This window comes from Schistocerca piceifrons, chromosome 2 (genome assembly GCF_021461385.2).
Source record: "Schistocerca piceifrons isolate TAMUIC-IGC-003096 chromosome 2, iqSchPice1.1, whole genome shotgun sequence".
Lineage (NCBI taxonomy): Eukaryota > Metazoa > Arthropoda > Insecta > Orthoptera > Acrididae > Schistocerca > Schistocerca piceifrons.
The window spans coordinates 664,842,108-664,866,723 of record NC_060139.1 but is presented as its reverse complement, the minus strand read 5'-3'; the positions used below and the strand labels follow the sequence as shown (position 1 = coordinate 664,866,723).

The window sequence follows — 24,616 nt, the reverse complement described above, 5'->3', positions numbered from 1 at the left end:
TTCACCAACTCCGCCAACCGCCTGTATCAACTGAGGATGACCTCTGAACCCAGACGGCAGGAGTCATTGGTGCCGACATAAGCAACAATTTGCAGTCGGGTGCACCCAGTGCTCTCTATCGCCGCCGGCAGGGCCTCCTCCACATCTCGGATGAGACCACCCGGCAAGCAGACAGAGTAAACACTGGCCTTCTTCCCCAACCTTTCCGCTATTTCCCTAAGGGATCCATCACCCGCCTATCGTTGGAGCTCCCAATCACTAATAAACCCCTCCCGCCGTGTGCCTGCTCGGACCTTGCTGAAGGAGCGGCCACATGTCCACTCACAGGTAGAGCGGGCGATGCCACACGGCCAGCCTCCACACTGACCCTCCGCCTCGTGCGCCGCGAACGCCGCTGAGCCCGCCACTCCCCTTGGGGAGAGGGTGGCCCAACCGCACCCGGTACCCGCGAAGATATCTCGACAGCAGGGACAGTGGGAGAAGTATGTAACACCTGGGGTGTACCATGCGACGCACCAGACTCCCCACTGCCGCTACACTCCGAGGCAGCAGCCTGAAGACAGTCGACCGCGGCCATCAACATGTTCAGCTGTTCGCGCAAGTGGCCAGCTCCTCCTGCGTCCGTACACAGCAGTCACACATCGTATCCATCCTAAGAAATCAATTTACTGTAGAGAGTTAATCAACTTTTAACTAGATTGCTAATTCACTAAAGGTGGCAGATAGTTGACTAAACTGTGGTTACTAGACACTTCTTGTCTCTGGACTGTATTCAAAACAAACACTAACACTACTGGCACTGTGGCTGACTAAAGGGACTCTCTCTGACTGTATTCAAAAGAAACACGAAATCTATGGAACACTATTACTAGCACTCGACAATTACAGCGTCCTAAAAGCAAAAACACGCGGAAGAAGAAGTGACAAGTAAGAAAAATACAGTTAATACTCGGTGCTGACAGGGTTCTCGAGTGAGACACTCACATCTGCAATGACCCAGTCCAGGTTCGTCCTCTTATTTTTGTCATAATCCTCTTGAATAATCATCTGTCACGATTATTCAACACACAGTCTTGGCCGCGTTGTGACTTAGTGGATGATATTTTTTAGCTTTCCCTTTGTACGGTATAAATCTTCGATACAGTGCCTCTTGATGCGCCAAACACTATGGCTACTTTGGTTAAGGTTGTGCGCACTATACGACCACCAACAATTAGTCCACGTCCTGAATCACTCAGCTCCGACATAACGCACTCACAACTACAGAGCACTCTGTACTGACCGCGACTGACACTTGCAACGTCTTGAGGACATTTCACAGGAGCCGGTTGTCGTCAAAAACAACAGCGCAATTTGCAGCCTTCGCTAGTATCTGCATTTATGTTCCAGCATGCATTTCTCACGGTATTTCTCTATTTTTGTTCAACCCTTGTACATGAAAAATTTGAAACGATCCTCTTAACATTGCAAACTTTCGCTTCACAACATATAAATGTAACGTAGAAGCAATAGAGATCACACCTTCACGAGTTAAGAGAAAAATAAAGAGCAAAATAGCATATTTGTGACATTTTTAGATCTGGAAGCAGCTTGTATAACTAGAGCCAATAAAGGACCGTCTAAACTAGGGATGCAACGGAGCTTCGCCTCCGATTTCGTACGGTCGGCATTTCCGAGTGCAATTACGCCTGCACCACCTGTTGCGATAGTTTTGAAATGGAGGTTTTACCGAATGTGAAGTTTCAAAGTTTGAAATTGAATTGGTAAATGTTAAGGTCAATAGATTGCAGTGTAATAAAGCGGCTCGGGTGGATGAAATTAAGTCGGAACTCATCAAATACAGTGGAATGGCTACACCGGATAATTGAAATGTGGGAGTCGGGACAGGTTCCATCAGACTGGACGAAAGCAGTAATCACACCAATCTTTAAACATGGAAACAGAAAAGACTGTGACAACTACAGAGGTATCTCTTTAATCAGCGTTGAGGGTAAAATCTTCTCAGGTATTGTTGAAAGGAAGTGCGAGTATTAGTTGAGGACAAATTGGATGAAAATCAGTGTGAGTTTAGGCCTCTTAGAGGTTGTCTGGACCAGATCTTTAGCTTACGGCAAATAATGGAGAAGTGGTACGAGTGGAACATGGAATTGTATCTATGCTTTATAGATCTAGAAAAGGCATATGACCGGGTTCCTAGGAGGAATTTATTGTCTGTTCTACGAGATTATGGAATAGGAGGCAAACATTTGCTAGCAATTAAAAGTCTTTACATAGATAGTCAGACAGCAATTAGAGTTGACGGTAAATTGAGTTCATGGTTCACAGTAGTTTCAGGGGTAAGACAAGGCTGCAACCTGTCTCCACTGTTGTTCATATTATTTATGGATCATACGTTGAAAACAATAGGCTGGCTGGGTGAGATTAAGATATGTGAACACAAAATAAGCAGTCTCTCATATGAGGATGACTTAGTTATGATGGTAGATTCGATTGAAAGTTTGCAAAGTAATATTTCACAGCTATATCAGAAATGTAAGGACTATGGTATGAAGGTTAACATCTCCAAAACGAGAGTAATGTCAGTGGGAAAGAGATATAAACGGATTGAGTGCCAAATAGGACGAACAAAGTTAGAACAGGTGGACGGTTTCAAGTACTTAGGATGCATATTCTCACAGGATGGCAACATAGTGAAAGAACTGGAAGCGAGGTATAGCAAAGCTAATGCAGTGAGCGCTCAGCTACGATCTACTCTCTTCTGCAAGAAGGAAGTCAATACCAAGACTAAGTTATCTGTGCACCGTTCAATCTTTCGAGCAATTTTGTTGTATGGGAGCGAAAGCTGGGTGGATTCAGGTTACCTTATCAATAAGCTTGAGGTTACGGATATGAAAGTAGCAGGTACTAGTAGATGGGAACAATGGCAGGAGGGTGTCCACAATGAGGAAATCAAAGAAAAACTGGGAAAGTACTCTATAGATGTAGCAGTCAGGGCGAACAGGCTTAGATGGTGGGGTCATGTTACGCGCATGGGAGAGGCAAGGTTACCCAAGAAACTCATGGGTTCAGCAGTAAAGGGTAGGAGGAGTCGGGTTAGACCAAGGAGAAGGTACCTGGATTCGGTTAAGAATGATTTTGAAGTAATACGCTTAACATCAGAAGAGGCACCAATGTTAGCACCGAATAGGGGATCATGGAGGAATTTTATAAGGGGGACTATGCTCCAGACTGAACGCTGAAAGGCATAATCAGTCTTAAATGATGATGATGAATGTTAAGGTACCTATAATTGCTATTTGATATATTTCACTCTACCGTCTGTGCTCGCCCACTGGGACAAACACCAAGCGATCACGTCTTGGAGGCGAAACGTGTGTTCGCCTGCATGGTCCGTCGTTGCTAAAAAGAGATCAGTATACTCAGAATCGTCTGTCGGAGTCGTTATGTGTATGCAGCCCTTGGGTGAACAGTAAGTCGTGAAACGCGTGATCGAAACGGTGCCGCAAAATTGATTAACTTACGCTGTTAATGACAGATAACAGTACAATAGGGGGTCATTGATTCTTAGCCGACTCGGTATCGGTCGATGTTCGAGGTCTCTGGTTGTCAGAAGTCTGCACTGCAGGCTGGAGGTGACAAACAGCGCGCTGTGCGGTGGATGGGCGACCTCTGGCAGTGTTCAGCTGAATTCCACTGTCCAGTTGAGAAGTCTAAGGAGAGAACGGGGCAAAGGTGACGGTTTCTCGAGAAAAACTATTAAGTAAAGACAGACAACAGCAATTCTTGGAAGTTTGTTCAATAATTCCATAGTGTATCTTGCATCTGCTCTGCGAGAATGAGATAGTTTTTGGCGCGCAACGAATGTGGACCCCCAGAAAGCATGGGTGGATATCAATGTAATTTCATACCCGTACACACCACAGACGGATGTGTAAATGATTAAAGCTGCAATTCTCTGTGTCATGTAGAACGGACATCAGAGGGTATTATGTTCTTCGTGTTTAGTGTTGTCACCATGCCTATAAGGTTTGTAAGGGATTGTGAACAACGTCAGAAGTTGAGTGATCACTGTGAAGGAGACGGAGATGCCGTGTACTCGTGTGAGACAGAGTTTACAGAACCTGACAGAATTTGAAAGGAGTTTCATTGTGGGTCTTCTTATATCCGGCTGGTCGAACCGTGGAATATCCAGATTTGCAGGGCATTCGAATCTAACAGTGGCACGATGTCACACTGCGCGGAAACGTGATACTCGTCGTCAAGGTTTGGGTCGGTCACGTCTGACCACCACAAGGCAGGGTCTTCGCATTGTGCACCAAGCAGGTCATAACGTCAGTACATGTGCACCTGCCATCCCAGAACAAGAAGCCTCAAACACAAATGGCTCGCTTTAGAGTGGTGCTGTGACCAGGAAGGACTGAAACGGATTCTGGTGCAGTACACCGCTAAGAGAATTCCTCCCTGCCACTATTACACAGCTATGCCCCAGGGTCACGTAACAGGATAGGAGAATGAAAGTTCTACAACATTCTAACAAATTAGTAACGAAGTCACACAAATGAGTTAATAAAATTTATTCATCTTTGTGACTAGTTGAAAGAGGAAGTCTGCAACAGTGCTTGTAACATAACAAAAAAAGGCCATTAATGGCTAAGTGCAAATAATAGTAGACTTCACAGTACATAGCAAATGCAATTTACAATAACTTCCTGTTCATTTCTAGGAGTTCACTAAACGACATTCCCTGTCTGAGTCAGCCCTGGACGATGATCTATAACCAAGTGGGCGAGAGTCGCTCTTCTGTCTGCCTAGTAGGCTTCCATCCGTTGTCATCCGGTCATTGGCGGATTGTATTCGGCCGGAAACTGGCCGACGACAAGTCGATATCTTCATCCTCAGCTCCGTCCGTGGTGCTGGTGGAACTCGTGCAAGTGGCGAGTCTCTAACGCACTGGCACCAGCTCGCATCTTTGCTTCTGTGTTGCTTTTGTCATGCTGTGTCTTGTTCGAACGACACAGCAACTTCAGGTCAGGCTGGAAGTGACTGAAAAAACAGCACGACTGTATCTCATGGACATTATGCAACCTCACGTATTACCTCTCATGTGACAGTATCGTGAAGCAATTTTTTAATAGCACTACGCACGTTCACAAATGCACTGCTTGTTTGATGTTGAGGCACCCCATTGGCCAGATAGATTTATCCCCAGTAGAACATGTGTGGGACCAGTTCAGACGTCAGCATCGTCTTAGTGCCAGACATCAGGGACCAGTTACAACAGTTGTGATCCAGCTTATTTCAGGACAGGAAACAACAGCTTTACCACACGCTTCCCAACCGAATCAGTGCACGCGTCCAGACCAGAGTATGTACAATGTTATACGACTAGTCAGCTGATAGTGCCGAATGCTTTGTAAATTTGGCTCGATTTTCTAATAACTAAAATAATAGCACATACAGACTCAATATGTAAATTTTCCATTTCATTTCCTCCTCCCCCTACTGGGTGCGTCACTACTCTTTTCAGGTAATGTATATATATAGAGTAACTTCTTTTCTTAGAATCTAACGGGACACGATGTTGCTAATATTTGTACGGTTCACCGTGCGTTTTTGATTTGTATGAGGAAAAATGGGTCATCCCTACGAGACAGCAAAAGATTAGGAATATTTACCGAGCTAGAGTTTACGCCAGCAAAACAGAATTTTGATTATAGTGTCGTGTCAGCGCTCTGCAGATTCAGAATATTATACCATCCCTAGTACGTGCAGATTCTGTTCAAAAGAATCATGAAATTGTACACACAATTCATAGACATTTGAACAATTTGTGTGCAATATATAGAATGAACTTGGCTTAAAACTTCGGAAAGATAAACGCAAATGCATTTCGCTGTGCCACAGCTAAGACGCTGCCATTTTTTTGTAACAGAAAAAGAAGTGATAGCCCTGTTAATTTTCAAGTTTTTTACTACACTCAGTCGCATTAGCTAATCTTTGATTTAATCAATCACGATACAGTGGCGTAGTGGAAAGTGTTCTTAGTACGCCAAAGTGAGAGTCTTCTAAAAACATCGAATGTGGAGCTATCGCATGCAGAAAATTAGCGATTTATCATACTCTGAAATATTTTTAGAAATGAAGTTCTTCCGTATTTACTTTATGGTACTATGTTTTTATCGTTGTTTATTGTCAGGGAAACTAAAATATGAATCGCACATAATCATTCTTCACATCGTAAGTATTAATTTAATGAGCACTTTCAAATAAACACATTGGTTTGGAGAAGCTATAATAAATACATAATAAATGCAACGCTCATTTATAAATCGTACCTGTACGTGAACATTGCTATAAATGTTACGGAGGATTGACTGGTAGCGCACTTCCACACAAACAAGTTAATTCAGCAATTGTCTCGTTAATATGTGGTCACGCAGTGACATATATCAGCCCTCTTCATAATACAGAGTGAGTCACCTAACGTTACCGCTGAATATATTTCGTAAACCACATCAAATACTGACGAATCGATTCCACAGACCGAACGTGAGGAGAGGGGCTAGTGTAATTGGTTAATACAAACCATAAAAAAAATGCACGGAAGTATGTTTTTGTAACACAAACCTACGTTTTTTAAATGGAACCCCGTTAGTTTTGTTAGCACATCTGACCATATAAACAAATACGTAATCAGTGCCGTTTTTTGCATTGTAAAATGTTAATTACATCCGGAGATATTGTAACCTAAAGTTGACGCTTGAGTACCACTCCTCCGCTGTTCGATCATGTGTATCGGAGAGCACCGAATTACGTAGGGATCCAAAGGGAACGGTGATGGACCTTAGGTACAGAAGAGACTGGAACAACACATTACGTCCACATGCTAACACCTTTTTATTGGCCTTTTTCACTGACGCACGTGTACATTACCATGAGGGGTGAGGTACACGTTCGACAGGCGTTTCATAGGACGTTTCATAGGCTCCCCACCTCGTCGCATACGCCAACATGGGGTCCTCCCCACGGCGGGCGGAGCTCTTATACCACAACCGTGCGCCGATTTGCGGGGGAGGTATGTGGTATCACCGACAGACACCACACTTGCTAGGTGGTAGCATTTAAATCGGCCGCAGTCCGTTAGTATACGTCGGACCCGCGTGTCGCCACTATCAGTGATATCAGACCGAGCACCGCCACACGGCAGGTCTAGTCTAGAGAGACTCCCTAGCACTCGCCCCAGTTGTACAGCCGACTTTGCTAGCTACGGTTCACTGACTACAGACGCTCTCATTTGCAGAGACGACAGTTTAGCACAGCCTTCAGCTACGTCATTTGCTACGACCTAACAAGGCGCCGTATTCAGTTACAAGAATGTATTCTGAACAGATGCTATTGTGAATCATGTACCGTCAAGAGCGACGTTCATCATTAATGGATTAAAGTTAAGTATCAAACTAATTATGTCCGCTTTCTGAATTCTAATTCCTTGTCATGTTCCAGACCTCACGTCAGTAAAGTTCTTCCCTGCGTGAGCTAAAACGCGTGCATTTCGGCCTCCATTCGTAACACTGTGTTGGCTCTTCTGCCAAAACAACATTGGCGACGAGGATGGGATCCCTGTGTTAGGGCAGTCCAGCCTTCTTGCAACATACAAAGGACAAACAAAACTTGTGTCATTTTACGTCCTTCGTTCTTCTTCTGCAGTGAACTTGTTTGGTTTCGATTCATTTCAGTTGTTTAACTTGTCTATAGTAAATCAGGTCCTATCAGTGAACCAGACAGTGCCTTCAGACAGTGTTTCTCGTCTATGTGAAGAATTTGCAAACTTTTTTCACCGGGCCTCGGCTGCGCTAAAAACTATAAAGCACATTTGGAACTGAAAGTAAACGCGAAACCGAAATTTTTCAGAGCGCTCAATGTTCCCCACACATTGCGTGATGGGGTTGCAAAAACGTTACACGATTTGGAATCACAAGGTGAAATTGAACGTGTGCAGGCTTCTCTCTGGGCATCACCCTTAGTAATTTTGCCAAAACCTTCCGGAAAATTGAGACTTTGTGTGGACTTCAAGGGAACAGTGAATCCACAACTGGTGATTGCAACTTTTCCTTGACCCCGCCCGGAAGATCTTTTTGACAAACTGTGCCCGGGCAAATATTTTTCGAAGTTGGACCAGGCAGATACGTACTTGCAAATACCGGTGGACGAAGAATCCCAGCGCGTTTTGGTGGTTAACACGCATCTTGGTTTGTATCAATTAAAACGACTGCCATTCGGGTGTGCATCCGCCCCTGCATTGTTTCAGCAATGTCTACAAACTGTTTGTGCGTCGGTCCCTACTGCAGCAAACTATCTGGACGATATTGTGATCTCCGGCAGGACGGAAGAAGAACATTTAGCCAATCTCAGAACATTATTTCAGGTCTTGCGACGAAATGGTCTTCGCTTTGCTCGTGACTTGCCATACCTGGGCCATGTACTCAGTGCCCAAGGCATACAACCCAGTCCCACGCACATCCGTGCCATACAAGACCTGCCTTCGCCGCAGAATTTGAAGCAGCTACAGAGTGTGCTGGGAAAAATCAACTATTATCACAGATATGTGCCGCATGCCTCTTCCATTTCAGCTCCGCTTCATCGTTTACACCGTAAAGGTGTTTCGTTCATCTAGACGACGGAATGCGAGCGCGCCTTTCGTCGGTTGAAATCGGCGTTGCTTTCCAATACTTGCCTTACGCCACTCGATCCCCGGAAGCCCCTTTTGTTGATGGTGGATGCATCGGTTTTCGGGATCGGTGCTGTGCTTGCGCACAAAGTTGGCTCGCACGATCGCCCTATTGCCTTTGCGTCCAAATTACTCTCGTCTGCGCAAAGAAATTATTCACATATCGAGAAAGAAGCACTGGTTCTTGTATTTGGTGTTACAAAGTTTCATGACTTCTTGTATGGTCGTCACTTTACCATAATCACAGACCACACACCTTTGACATCGCATTTTCATCTGAACAACCCTGTACACGTACAGCGCAGAAATTCATTCTCTGGTCTATTTTCCTCTCGCAGTACCGCTACGATATCTTATATCGGTCCACTGTTAAGCACGGAAACGCCGATGCGTTGTCCCGTTTGTCTGTTGCTGAGGATAGGGCATTCGATTCCTCCGAACTTGCTTACATGTTCACTGATTCGGAAACCGACGACATGGTCGAATCGTTTCCGATTGATTTTCATCGTGTAGCTACAGCCACAACTGCCGACCATGTTCTTGCTACCGTTCTGCGTTTTGTTGCTACGCAATGTCCCTTGTCAAAGTCACGGATCGGGGACCCGTTGGTTCGTCGACGTTTTGCTCACAAGGAGAGACTTTTTGTTCGCTGTGGTGTTTTGCTGTTGCGTTCTGATAATGATCAGTCCAAGGTCGTGGTTCCACGTTCGTTACAGTCCTATGTCTTAAAGCTTCTCCACCAACGACATTGGGGTATAGTGAGAACGAAACAACTTGCTCGTCAGCACTGTACTTGGCTCGGAATCGATGCCGCGATTACGAATATGTGCTCTTCTTGCATGGTGTGTGCCGAACAACAGTCAGCACCACCACGGAAATTCTTTGCATGACCAAAAGCCACTTTCCCTTGGCAACGCTTACACATCGATTTTGCTGGTCCATTCTGGAATGCTCGATGGTTGGTTGTGATAGATTCATTCACTAATTTTCCTTTTGTTGCCCGGATGTCTTCCACATCATAATCTGCCACCATCCAAGTGTTATCTGCTATCTTTTGCACTGAAGGTCTTCCACAGACAATTGTTTACGACAATGGCCCACAATTCATGTCCGCAGAATTTCAGTCATTCTGCAAGGCCAATGGTATTCAACATCTGCCGTCCGTGCCGTTTTCACCACAGTCAAACGGTGCCGCTGAACGATTGGTCAGGACTTTCAAGTCACAGATGTTGAAGTTAACAGAGTCGCATTCTCGGGAGGACGTTTTATTGCTCTTTTTGTCCTCGTATCGCTCTTAGCCCCGAGATGGTCGCTTGCCGGCTGAGTTACTCCATGGTCGCCATCATTGAACCTTGATGTCTTTGCTACATCCGCCGCATCCGTTTCCTGTGCAGCGGCAGACACCTGCTTTTGCCCCAGGCGACGTTGTCTACTACCGCCACTATCGAGGTTCACGGCGTTGGCTCGAAGGGCGCATTCTTCGCTGCCTCGGCCGCGCTATGTATCTGGTTTTGGGGGCCTCTGGTGAGGTGCGCCGGCATCTCAATCAGCTGCGCCTGTGTCGTCTGCCACTCCCCGTCTGCTTTCAGCGACGGTGCCGTCCGGTCAGCGACCTGGGGACCTAACTACTGGCTCGCCTCAGCCCCAGGTGTTACCGACGCTGCCTTCCATTTTGCCCCATGGCGACGCGCCACCGCCGCCGCCACCGCCTGTTCTCCCGCCAGCGACGCCCGCAGTGGACGCGGCGTCGCTGCAGCCGCCGCCCCCCCCCCCCCCCCCCCTGGGTCACGCACCGCCGATCGCTCCCCGTGACCAGTTGTCCTCCGACATGGAACTCTTGCCGTACCGTATGTCGTCTTCTCCCGTCGGGTGCCCCGGCCCGATGGAGGTCGACTCTTCGGCCCCTCCTGTCTCTCTACGGGCGCATCCACCGCATGTTGGCGTGCACCCTGGAGTAGGTTTTCAGGCGTTCCCTAGCTCCCCGCGGTCCGAATGGCAGGGTGCGGGTGCCACAGCCTCGCCCGTTGTTAGGCTCCCCACCTCGTCGCATACGCCAACATGGGGTCCTCCCCACGGCGGGCGGAGGCCTTATACCACAACCGTACGCCGATTTGCGGGGGAGGTATGTGGTATCACCGACAGACACCACACTTGCTAGGTGGTAGCATTTAAATCGGCCGCGGTCCGTTAGTATACGTCGGATCCGCGTGTCGCCACTATCAGTGATTTCAGACCGAGCACCGCCACACGGCAGGTCTAGTCTAGCGAGACTCCCTAGCACTCGCCCCAGTTGTACAGCCGACTTTGCTAGCTACGGTTCACTGACTACAGACGCTCTCATTTGCAGAGACGACAGTTTAGCATAGCCTTCAGCTACGTCATTTGCTACGACCTAACAAGGCGCCGTATTCAGTTACAAGAACGTATTCTGAACAGATGCTATTGTGAATCATGTACCGTCAAGAGCGACGTTCATCATTAATTGATTAAAGTTAAGTATCAAACTAATTATGTCCGCTTTCCGAATTCTAATTCCTTGTCATGTTCCAGACTTCACGTCAGTAAAGTTCTTCCCTCTTCACGCTAGCCTGCGTGAGCTAAAACGCGTGCATTTCGGCCTCCATTCGTAACACTGTGTTGGCTCTTCTGCCAACACAACACTTGGAAATTCAATCGTGGCCGCAGTTCTATGGAAGATGACCTTCACTTAGGATTTTCCAATCTTCCAACCATAGAGGACAACATTTCGAGTAAGTCCTCAATATGGTATTGGGGGAACACTGCGAAGAGTGAATGAAAATTTGACTCCAAAGGCTTATCTCCATATTACTTTTTAATCATGCATTTGGATGTCCCGAGTACCTGCCTGGAGGCTTTTAGTGCGAAAGCTCCTAGCGGCCGAGGAAATCGATATTTTTTTGTGAACAGTTTTCTGACTGGTTTGATGCGGCCCGCCACCGATTCTTCTCCTGTGCTAACCTCTTCATCTCGAAGTAGCACTTGCAACCTACGTCTTCAATTATTTGCTGGATGTATTCCAGTCTCTATCTTCCTCTACAGTTTTTGCCCTCTACAGCTCCCTCTAGTACCATGGAAGTCATTCCCTCATGTCTTAACAGATGTCCTATCATCCTGTCCGTTCTCCTTATCAATGTTTTCCACATATTCCTTTCCTCTCCGATTCTGCGCAGAACCTCCTCATTTCCTACCTTGTCAGTCCAATTAATTTTCAACATTCGTCTGTAGCACCACATCTCAAACGCTTCGATTCTCTTCTGTTCCGGTTTTACCCGCTGTCCATGTTTCAAAAATGGTTCAAATGGCTCTGAGCACTATGGGACTTAACATTTGAGGTCATCAGTCCCCTAGAACTTAGAACTACTTACACCTAACTAACCTAAGGACATGACACACATCCATGCCCGAGGCAGCAGGATTCGAATCTGCGAGCGTCGCGATCGCGCGGTTCCAGACTGAAGCGCCTAGAACCGCTCGGTCACACCGGGCGGCTCCATGTTTCACTAGCATACAATGCTATACCTCAGACGTACATTCTCAGAAATTTCTTCCTCAAATGAAGGCCGATATTTGATATTAGTAGACTTCTCTTGGCCAGGAATGCCCTCTTTGTCCACTTTGCTCCGTCCGTCAATGGTTATTTTATTGCCTAGGTAGCAGAATTCCTTAACTTCATCTACTTCGTGACCATCGATCCTGATGTTAAGTTTGTCGCTGTTCTCATATTTACTACTTCTCATTACCTTCGTAATTCTTCGATTTACTCTCAAGCCATAATCTCTACTCATTAGACTGTTCATTCCCTTCAGCAGATCATGTAATTCTTCTTCACTTTCACTCAGGAAAGCAATGTCATAAGCGAATCGTATCATTGATATCCTTTCACCTTGAATTTTAATTCCACTCCTGAACCTTTCTTTTATTTCCATCATTGCTTCCTCGATGTACAGATTGAAGAGTAGGGGCGAAAGGCTACATCTTTGTCTCACACCCTTTTTAATACGAGCACGTCGTTCCTGACGTCTACTCTTATTATTCCCTCTTGGCTGTTGTACGTATTGTATATGTTCTGTCCCTCCCTATAGCTTACCCCTACTTTTTTCAGAATTTCGAACATCATGCAACATTTTTCACTGTCGAACGCTTTTTCCAGATAGACAGGTCCTATGAACGTATCTTAATTTCTCTTTAGTCTTGCTTCCATTATTAACCGCAACGTTAGAATTGCCTCTCACGTGCCTTTACCTTACCTAAAGCCAAACTGATCGTCATCTAGCGCATCCTCAATTTTCTTTTTCATTCTTCCATATATTATTTTTGTAAGCAGCTTGGATGCATGAGCTGTTAAGCTCATTGTGCGATAATTCTCGCACTTGTCAGCTCTTTCCATCTTCGGAATTGTGTAGCTGATTCTTTTCCGAAAGTCAGACGGTACGTCGCCAGACTCATACATTCTACACACCAACGTGAATAGTCGTTTTGTTGCCGCTTCCCCAAATGATTTTAGAAATTCTGGTGGAATGTTATCTATCCCTGCTGCCTTATTTGATCCTAAGTCCTCCGAAGCTCTTTTAAATTCAGATTCTAGTATTGGATCCCCTGTCTCTTCTAAATTTCTAAATCGGCTTGTGTTTCTTCTTCTATCACATCAGACAAATCTTCCCTTTCATAGAGGCTTTCAGTATATTTTTTCCAGCTATCCGCTCTCTCGTCGGCATTTAACAGTGGAATTATCGTTGCACTCTTAATGTTATCACCCTTGCTTTTAATGTCACCGAAGTGGACTTTCCTGTATGCTGAGTCTGTCCTTCCGACAATCATTTCTTTCTTGATTTCTTCACACTTTTCTTGCAGCCATTTCGTCTTAGCTTTCCTGCGCTTCCTATGTATTTCATTTCCCTGCGACTTGTACTTCTATATGCCTGAGTTTCCCGGAACATTTTGTATTTCCTCCTTTCATCGATGAATTGTAGTATTTCTTCTGTTATTCGTGGTTTCTTCGCAGTTACCTTCTTTGTACCTATGTTTTCCTTCCCAACTTTTGTGATGGCGTTTTTAGAGACGTCCATTCCTCTTCAACTGTACTGCCTACTGAGCTATTCCTTATTGCTGTATCTATAGCCTTAGAGAACTTCAACCGTATCTCGTCATTCTTTAGTACTTCCGTATCCCACTTCTTTGCGTACTGATTCTTCCTGACTAATCTCCTCAGCTTACTCTTCATCACTACTATATTGTGATCTGAGTCTATATCTGCTCCTGTGTATGCTTTACAATCCAGTATCTGATTTCATAATCTCTGTCTGATCATGATGTAATCTAACTGAAATCTTCCCGTATCACCAGACCTTTTCCGAGCATACCTCCTCCTCTTGTGATTCTTGAACAGAGTATTCTCTAATACTAGCTGAAACTTGTTACAGAACTCAATTGGTCTTTCTTCTCTCTCATTGTCCCAACCTCATATTCTCCTGTAACCTTTTCTTCCACTTCTTCCCCTACAACTGCATTTCAGTCCCCCATGACTATCAGATATTCATCCCCCTTTACATACTGTATTACCCGTTCAATATCCTTATACACTTACTATATCTCTTCTTCTTCAGCTTGCGACGTCGGCATGTGTATCTGAACTATCGTTGTCAGTGTTGGTTTGCTGTCGATTCTGATAAGAATAACCCTGTCACTGAATTGTTCACAGTAACACTCTCTGCCCTACCTTCCTATTCATAACGAATCCTACTCCCGTTATACCATTTTCTGCTGCTGTTGATTACCCTATACTCACCTGACCAGAAATCCTTGTCTTCTTTCCACTGCTCTTCACTGACCCCTACTATATCTAGATTGAGCCTTTGCATTCCCCTTTTCAGATTTTCTAGTTTCCCTACCACGTTCAGGCTTCTGATATTTCTCACCCGACTCGTAGAACGTTATCCTTATTTAATCTTTTTCTCATGGTAACCTCCCCCTTGGCAGTCCCCTCCGGAGATCCGAATTGTGGACTATTCCGTAATCTTTTGCCAATGGAGAGATCATCATGATACTTGTTCAGTTACAGGCTACATGTCCTGCGGATACACGTTACGTGTCTTTAATGCAGTGGTTTACATTGCCTTCTGCATCCTCATACCGTTGATCATTGCTGATTCTTCCGCCTTTAGGGGCAGTTTCCCACCCCTAGGACAAGAGTGTGCCCTGAACCTCTGCTCGCTCCTTGGCCCTCTTTGACAAGGCCGTTGACAGAATGAGGGTGACTTCTTATGCCAAAAGTCTTCGGCCACCAATGCTGATTATTAATCAAAATTTGGGCAACGACGGGGTTTGAACTTGGGACTGTAGACGTTTGATTATGAATCAAAGACGCTACCCCTAGCCCACGGGCGCGGTCGATTTAGAAGTATTTTTGAAGATTTTACTGATTGTGTTGTTATACCTGCATCGTTAGTCACATTTCGACCAAGCGAACGTAGCACAGCGTGTAAGATTTGCATCTGTGTACTCTTTTTCCTTCAGTTTCAGCGTACAGAATATCATTAAACAATATATATCAAATAAAACTTTTCAAAAACAGTCATTTTGTAAGCAATAATTTCGTTAATATGTCAATCACTGGCCGGCAACTGAGGCCGAGCGGTTCTAGGCGCTTCAGTCTGGAACCGCGCGACCACTATGGTCGCAGGTTCGAATCCTGCCTCGGGCATGGATCTGTGTATGTCCTTAGGTTAGTTAGGTTTAAGTAGTTCTAAGTTCTCGGGGACTGATGACCTCAGATGTTAAGTCCCATAGTGCACAGAGCCATTTGAGTCATTTTTCAATCACTACAGCAAACTTTCTTCAAATGTGTATTCCGTTTGTTACAAAATACATTATAGAATCATCTTGCTTCCTATCGCTTGCGGTGCCACAACAGAATTCCGGATGGTATTTTTGTGGAATCAACCGAAGCACAAATTCGTAGAAAATTACGCACATTTAATGAATGATACTACCTTTCAGGGACATTAATTTTTAAAGACGATACTGGAAAACACAGTTCATTTAAAATCAAAAAGATTGTTATTACTTTGATGGGAACCACGCGCGTTGTATCATTCGCGCGAAAGGAGATTCGCTAAATTGGTGGTGAATTAAAGAGTGTATTTTTTATAGGTCCTTTCCTTGAAGTGTTGCAGTTTAAAAAAAGAAATAAAAGTACACTAGCTGGATTTTTACCCTTACCGCCACCGTGGTATCCACGAACATAACCGCTGCACAACACTCGCTTGGTTTAAACGTTACTAACTCTACGGGTACAAGAGTACGCACAAAACTTCAGCATCTGGCCGTTGCATGGAAAGCAGTTAGCCAGATACTGAGGACAGGGGCCTCTCCAACATACCGAAGACTCATCAATACCCGTTATTAAAAGGTTTGATGATGTCCTTGTAAGAGCGGAGTGACTTACGCTTTACAAGAGAAACCTTTGTCCAGCACGAGTACTGATGCATTCGTTAAATACAACCCAAATCACATGCTAAAACGAGATTATTAGCCATGTTTGAACCGTTTAAAAAAGAATCCAGTTCTTGTTGGCGGATTTGCTACTGTGAATGACGCGTTGGACTACTGCTTCACACGACGAATGAAGCAGCAATGAAAGCAATGGGTAGATGCGGTGGTACTGTACCGAAACGGACGAAGCCCGTATCATCTGAGAGAATGATTTTGGGCAGCGTTTTCTAGAATGCATAACTAATTTTTCTTATTGACTGCCCTAAAAACACGAGAAAAAATTGGCGAATACTGTACAGGACTACTCACCAAATGGTCGACGAGGGAACAAGAGAAGAGCCCTACATGACAACAGATGAAGATTGTCTTAGTCCACTTGTCCACAAGGGGCGTCGACAAAAGCAAAACCAAAGGATGTCAATTATGAACTGTTGGAATTCCAACTTAACTTGTTTAGAGCTCCTCTGTCTTTCCGCTGTTGCTACATGGAAATTCAAGGGCGGAGAAAGCTTTGAGTACAATGTATAGACTGTTTTGCAGAACTTAGGGCTCACACTTGAGAGATGGCTGTTCCTCACTATAAGGAAGCTAGGCCTAGTGCACTGACTTAAACGGAAGTAAAAACTGTCGAGGACGTTTCGCCTTCCCGTTGTACTTTTGAATACCAGAGAAAAACAGCACAAAATTAGGAATGTCCTCATCTCTGTATGGTATATATGAATCAACATAACTTACGTTTTACCTATATTGTCATTGCTTCAACAAATGATATACTTATCCTAAAAAAGAGTTGCGCGTCTTAGGAACTCCAACAGCCGAAGTGACGTAACGTTGAAAGAAACAAAGCTGACGACGTCGATGGCATTTTCTTGATGACTTGAAGGACGCAAACAAAACAGTCGGATCAGAGTACGGGTCAATGACCCCACTACAGAACATTCGAAATCGAGTCGTCGCCAGCTGTAGGTGGGCCTTGTCCGATAAGGCGCAGTCCATTGACACGGTCGGTAAGTACGACTGCAGGCGCCGCTGACTTACGTCCTGTTAGGAGACATGGCTATCGGAGACATTCCCCGCACAACACGTCGGTAGCAGACAAAGGAAAACCAACAGTCTGAGCGAGGTGCTTCATTTTACTGTTCTTTGAACCAATTACCAAAAAAGAATAACAAGAATATTAATCTCATGGAATAAAATTTTTCTTTTCGAAAATATGTTTACCATCCTCAAGGGTCCGTAAAACCTACGTACCTCTTTCGATAACGTCCTACGACGGAACTTAAAAAAAAAGTCTCTACGACATTAAAAATAGCATATCGAATAGCTTTCGATTCCATTTACTCATTTGAATAGTCGGTAGGAATGTGACACTGATAGTGGCTGTGGCTGTGTCAGGGATCAGTAGACAACTGTCCAGACGGCAAACTCAGCAGTGAGGGAACATTTCCACAAAACGTGATTGCACGAGTAGTAGGCCAATCAAACCACCTCCGTCTTCCATCTCTAAGTACACATGCGTCCACATTACTCCATGACACAGAAGGTGACCAAAAATATAGAGAGACCAAAAACACAGCACATTGCCATGTGCCGGCCGGAGTGGCCGAGCGGTTCTAGGCGCTACAGTTTGCAACCGCGTGACCGCTACGGTCGCAGGTTCGAATCCTGCCTCGGGCATGGATGTGTGTGATGTCCTTAGGTCAGTTAGGTTTAAGTAGTTCTAAGTTCTAGGGGACTGATGACCTCAGAAGTTAAGTCCCATAGTGCTCAGAGTCATTTGAACCATTACCATGTCCGGTGTACGAAAACCATTGGCATTAAAAAGTTCAAAAGAACTTCCAGTTGTATCGGAATCAATAAATACGGATTCGTTATGGTTTTCAGGGGAATCCTGCAAAATAGTTGCAAGTCCAGGTACCGATGATGGAGTTTGACAGCGATCGAGCACCCTTCTCTCCAAAGTAAGCCACAAAAGCTCAAAAACTCAACGGTATCAAGATGTGGGGATTATGGTGGTCTGGAGAGATCCTAAAAATCACTTCGATCTCACAGAGTCAGTCCTGGACGATGCTATCTGTGGAAACAGGAGCTCTGTCTTCTTGTAACACAGCATCACCATTGAGAAACAAACACTGTACCAGATCAACGAAAGTGGTCACAAAATCCTCGACAGTAATGCGACTTTGTTGCCATAATCATTACCGAACGCCCACCAGGCTTCCTTCTTGGGACCTAAGCTCAGTCAAAAGTTGGAAATATTGTGAATCAAGACTCATCCTACCAGATGACTTCTTCCACATTGTTCAATAGTCCAGGTATTATGGCTTCGGAATCACGTTTTCCTGTTAGGGGTATTTGCATCACTGATGAGTGGTTTCGTAATTCCAGCTTACCGTGGAATTCCCAGCTTATGGAGCCTCCTTAGGTGCTGATAGGATTTTCCAGACATTCAGTTCTGCAGCGAATTTTCCGTCACAATCCTCTTCAATGACCGTTCATCACGATCACTCGACATAGTTTTGGCGGCGTTGTAACTTAGTGGGCTACAATCCGACCTTTATCAAAGTCGGAAACGTGATGGTACGCATTTCTCCTCCTTACACGAGGCATCACAACAACGTTTCAGCAGGCAACGCCGTTCAACTGCTGTTTGTGTATGAGGAATCGGTTGGAAACTTTCCTCATGTCAGTACGTTGTAGGTGTCGCCACCGGCGCCAACATTGTGTGAATGCTCTGAAAGGCTAATCATTTGCATATCACAGCATCTTCTTCCTGTCGGTTAAATTTCGCGTCTGTAACACATCATCTTCGTGGTGTAGCAATTTTAATGGCCAGTAGTGTATAATACGTCCGCAGCTCGTGGTCTCGCGGTAACGTTCTCGCTTCCCGAGGACGGGGTCCCGATTTCAATTCCCGGCGGGGTCAGGGATTTTTCCTGCCTCGAGATGACTGGATGTTGTTGTGTCGTCTTCATCATCATCATTCACCCCCATTACGGTCGGAGGCAGGCAAGGCAAACCACCTCCACTGGGACCTTGCCTAGTAAGGCGGCGCGAGTCTCCCGCGTCGCTCCCCTACGCTCTGTAAAGAAGTATGGGACTCATCATCATCATCAGTGTATAATACACTGCCTGATCAAAAATTTCCGGAGTCCCTACGAAATGCGGAATTAATCACTAGATTTCACTATAGGCTGACCCGCAAGTGTAAAAGCAGGCGGGGAGAATTGTGTTGTTAGTAGAGAAGCAGAAAGGGTCGATTAGGATAGCTCAGTGATTTGAACATGGACTAGTCACTGGATGTCGCCTGAATAACGAATCCATCTGTGACCATTCGACCTTCCTAAAGCAGGCCAATTCGACTGTTGGTGATGTCATAGTCAAGTGAAAACGCGAAGAAACAACCGCAGCTAAAGCAAGACCATGCAGTCCTCACGTGCTGACGGACGGGGACAGTGGGGCATTGCGGAAGACGGTTCGAAGATACAGCATGAAATTAGCGGTGGGAATCACTCGTGAATTCTGAAGTGCAACAGTCGAGCTAGCACAATGGCTGTGCGTGGGGAGATAAAAAGAATGCGGCACAGAGGTCGAGAAGCTTCTCGTAAGCAAAGCGTTTCTGTGATCAGTGCTAAGCGACGGTTGAGATGGTGTAAAGAGCGGTTGGACGGTTGGAAACGAGCGATTTGGAGTGGAGAATTACGCTGTAACATGGGCAATGTGATGGAAGGATTTCGGTGTGGCTAGTGCCTGGAGAGCGTTATCGCTATCATGAGTAGTGCCAACTGTGAAATATGGAGAAGGTGGTGTTATGGTACGGGAGAATTGTTTTGCATGGTTATGGAGTGGTCACCTCACTGCACTTAAAAATGAGTATGAACACATTTTGCAGCTTTGAGTATTGTGCAAAGTAGAGAAACAGTTCTGAGATCATAACTTTGCATCAGAATGACATTACACCCTGTGATAAAGCAGTATCTCACAGGAAAAGGTTTGCGGACAATAACATTTCTGAAATAGACAATCCCGCCTAGTCCCGACTTGAACACAATGGAACACCTTCGGAATCAGTTAGAATGGCGACTTCGTTTTAGACCGTAGCGTCCAATACCACACTACCTTCTGTGGTTTCGGCTCTTGAGCAACAATGGTATCACTGAATGCGCCCCCAGCGGAGTTCAAACCGTCGGAAAGACGACGGATGGAAACAGCCCACATTAACGCCCGCTAATAGGTATTCGGATACTTTTAATCAGATAGTGTATCTACTTTATGCACTGATTAATGCCTTTCTTAAACATAGAAAGCGTTACAAGAGTCGGCAGGATTTTTTGTTAGTAACGGGAACAAACAGCTCAAATGGTGTCCGAAATACAGCATATTTAATTCGTGTAGAACTGTTTGTCACTGTTCACTTGAAGTTTTATTTATCAAAATGGCTCATGCGGACTTCGTTACTACAGCTCCTTGGTTCTACTGGCACAATAATTCTTTCAGCCGTATGAACTGATGTAGGACGACATTGAAATTAAGGCTCTGATTGAATTCATACAGGATGGTAAATCGACTGGGCTTCCACAAAGAAATGAGCCCTGCAACCGCTAGACTTAGGAAACCTGGGCGTTCCTGATCATTATTATAGGTTGGGGACTAGATGTCCTTCCCAATATGAAACCATTTTGTTAATCGGTCTAGAGTATCTTGCTCAGTCACTTCCTCTGTAAGTTCTGTGAGTGTCTACATATGCCCGCCTGCGCAGCCAAGGTCCCAGCGCACGCTTCTGCTGTGGTTCTTGACTAATAGGCAGCCAGCTCAATATGTAGTCTTGAAAACAAAAAATCAACTAAAAAAATCAGCTCCTATATTTGGGCGGTAAGGAGCGGAGAGGTAGTGGCGCATTGTTACTAGTCACCAGACTAGTCACAGATTACCCTCTTAACCTCCCTGAAGCGTCTTATGGAATAAGGGCCATCACACTGTTGATCTGTCCTTCTGAAAGAGGCATTAAGTTCAGCAGCATACCTTGGTACCCTTCGACAGGAGTACATTATTCGGTGGTACTGATTTTCACTTCTCTCCCTTCTAACATCATTAGCATCAACAACAGACACGGCACTTCGATACACTATAAGAGTACACAACCAACTGCACGAGACTGTGTGGTGTCATGTTTGTGTCAGATGGTGAGGAAAGAAGAGAGACGGTGAAATACCGTGCCGGCGAGTAGGTTACCTGTGCCAAATAGGCCAAGGGGACCGCGTGACTTAACGTCCACATCTCGCAGACGAGTCACCGTCAGCTTCGCATGTCGTCGCTCCATGCGACACCACAGAGATGTTTGAAATTTCGTACAGATGGCCACCAACCTTTCTCCACTTGGAGACCAAATTGTGTAGGTGAAAAGTTCTTGCACTACCAGAATTCAAAGCCGGTACTTACAGGCTGAGCGTTCCGCACAGGCGTGCTCTTGCGTACTGGGTTACAGAGGCGGTTTGCGTCTATGGACATAAGCGCTTCTGAGTATGTAGACGTAATGAGCTCCATGTCTCGTCGTTGGTGCCACTACAGTGTAAGTATATTCTTGATTCTAACGTACACCCTTATGGCGATGCAGTATTTGTTATGTCCGAAGAGGACTACAGTGTCCAGCAGTAGTGCAACCCAAGGAGAAACCATCTCTAGATGAGCCCCATTTGTCATGTTTAGAATATACTCAGCAAGAGAGGCGTTCCTCCCCCCTTGCCAAGCTGAGAGGAGCTCTTCCAGGTGGTTAGTATTCATTCACTCTGGTGCCCACCATCATTACAATAATCCCACATTGCTCTACGTGATGCGTTCCTGCTCAGGACAATCACATGCAGCATTGGTGTTACTTGTGCTGAATGATGCTCAGAAACCTGCATTCTTTAAATGCGAACATTTTCAGGTTAGGCTTTACCGTGACTGTTACTGACATTAAATGAAACAACACGTTTACTGTCACCAGTCACCGGTGACTGGTAACAGTAAACTGGTTGTTTCATTTAAAACCTGCATTCTACTTATCGTGCATATACTAAGTTCCAAAATTAATTATCGGTAGAATTTATGACATTGACATGAAAAGGAATGGAAGTCATGAGGATACAGAAATAAAATGTATGACATGAGTTTATATAAATGAAGTAATCCTCAGAAATGCTGAATTCCGTTGTAACGAATATGTCGTGGGTAACGAATACTAGTGCCAGTCTGAGAACCTGCTTTTCACGAACAGGTGCTATAATTAATAGACTATCGGAGCACGCTTCCAACCTGACTAAAACTTTCCCAGCAACAAACGTATTTCCTGAAGATACCTAATAACATCAACCACAGCTGATTCCCACAGACAACTAACCGACGTAAGGGGCGATTAGAAAGTTCCCATTCGGAGGCTGTACAACCGAGAATCGGAATGATAATCAAGCAAAATCTCCGTGAGCACTGAGACAATCATCACACTGACGCTCCAAGTGGAAGACACCTCTCTGGTAAGACACAGTGTTCTGGTGTGCGAAGAAGTTCGTAATTGCCTGCTGCACATCCGCGTCCGACAAAAGTCGTTGACCCTTCAGTGCCTTTTTTTGAGCGGCCTAAAGAATGGTAATCGCATGGGGAGAGATCAGGACTATAGGGTGGGTGCTCGAGTCTCTCTCATTCGAATTGAAATAACTTTTACGACATTTTCGATGTGGGTGTATGCGTTATCAAGAAGCAGCAGCATTGCTTGGACAGGAATACTGCCCCGTACATACTTTTCATTCTCTGGTGGATATCTACAGGCGTTTATCCTTTGGTAGCCAAGAAAAGAATAACAGTACGTTGGTCATGTTTGGACGCAATTGGTAATAACTACGCCATAGCTCGCGCTCCGTATTTGCGTCACTCACGCCAAAAAGACACAAATGCCACACTAGTCCCTCACCTGCATATCGGTGTTGATATACCCGCATCAGAGTCGCGGTAAGTCGCACATATGCTGCAGCAACGCCCCCAGGCAAAATTATTGTATCACGCCTTGCTGCAGGAAAACAAACGACAGTGAAATCTGAGCCTGGCCCAAGAGACATGTTCAGATATTTTAATGGTTGCCAAAGAGACCACAAGCAGATACTGTCTTTCTGTATTTCAGTAAGGATAGTTACCGTGAGGAAATATGAGTAGAAGACTACTTTCAAAGGTATTGACATTGGTGAGCCAAATCATTATGACCACCTGCTTAACCCTAGATCACTAAGGGGGAGAAAATGTTACGTTGTTACTAAACCAGTGTCAGCAAACCGCTGGAGTCGGGGAACAAATAATGCAGTCATTGTTAACAATAGTTTTTAGCGTGAAGGTACTCAAGAGGACGTGTCGCTCATGTGTCCGGTTTTGTGGTGGACCATGAAGAGAGACCAACTGAAATCGTAAAATTTTACGTTTCATATTGTATGGTTAATACGGCGTTGGTCCTCCTTTGAAACTCAAACAACAGTGATTCTGTGTAACATGGTTTCGAGAAATTCTTAGTGTATTTCCGGAGTTATCTGTGTACCAGATGTCTACTCACAGATTACGCAATTTCCGTAAGTTGCAGACCTGTTGACTTGTGACCGAGTCCCAGGTTGTTAACTGTCACTGTGTGATGCTGAGAAATCTGTGCCAGCGCGTTTCAGACCAGGCGATTTCTGTAGCCAAGACATCTGCATGAACTCACTATCGTACTGCTCAAAATAAGTACTCCGTCTTCAGACCACAAGTGGCCCATCGGGACCAGCCTACCGTCGTATCATCCTCAGCTGAGGATGCGGATAGGAGGGGCGTGTGGTCTGCACACCACTCTCCCGGTCGGTACGATGGTTTTCCTTGACCGGAGCCGCTACTATTCGGTCGAATAGCTCCTCAATCGGGATCACGAGGCTGAGTGCACCCCGAAAAATGGCAACAGCACATGGCGGCCCGGATGGTCACCCATCCAAGTGCCGGCCACGCCCGACAGTGCTTAACTTCGGTGATCTGACGGGAACCGGTGTATCCACTGCGGCAAGGCTGTTGCCCACTGCTCAAAATACTGAAGCATTATTCTGTCACTGTGAAACGGACCGTTATCCTGCTGTGGATGACGCTGTCATCGTTGAGGAAGATCGTAGCTGTCCTTGTGCCTTCGATTACTACCACAGGTCCCATGCAAGCCCAGGTGAATGTCCCCCCGTAGCGTAATACTGATATCACTCGCCTGTCAGTGGCGCGGTGCACGTTTGAAGCAGGCAGTCGCTTGGATGAAGGCGCATCCAGACACGACCATCGAGTTGGTGTAACAGGACACGTTATTTATCCGACCAGGCAACACATTTTCATTGATCGAAAGTCTGA

The 24,616-nt window shown here is 45.3% G+C and overlaps 1 protein-coding gene and 1 pseudogene across 1 annotated transcript in view; one reads left to right on the top strand and one right to left on the bottom strand.

The window, feature by feature from the left end:
- The first annotated feature begins 3,586 nt into the window (after nt 1-3,586).
- LOC124775727 overlaps nt 3,587-24,616 on the top strand; it is a 118,994-nt gene continuing 97,964 nt past the window's right edge. The window contains exon 1 of the mRNA XM_047250554.1: nt 3,587-3,732. Within this exon, the coding sequence (XP_047106510.1) occupies nt 3,587-3,732 (146 nt within the window). The remainder of the gene's footprint in view (nt 3,733-24,616) is intronic.
- LOC124778110 lies at nt 24,183-24,300 on the bottom strand (annotated as a pseudogene).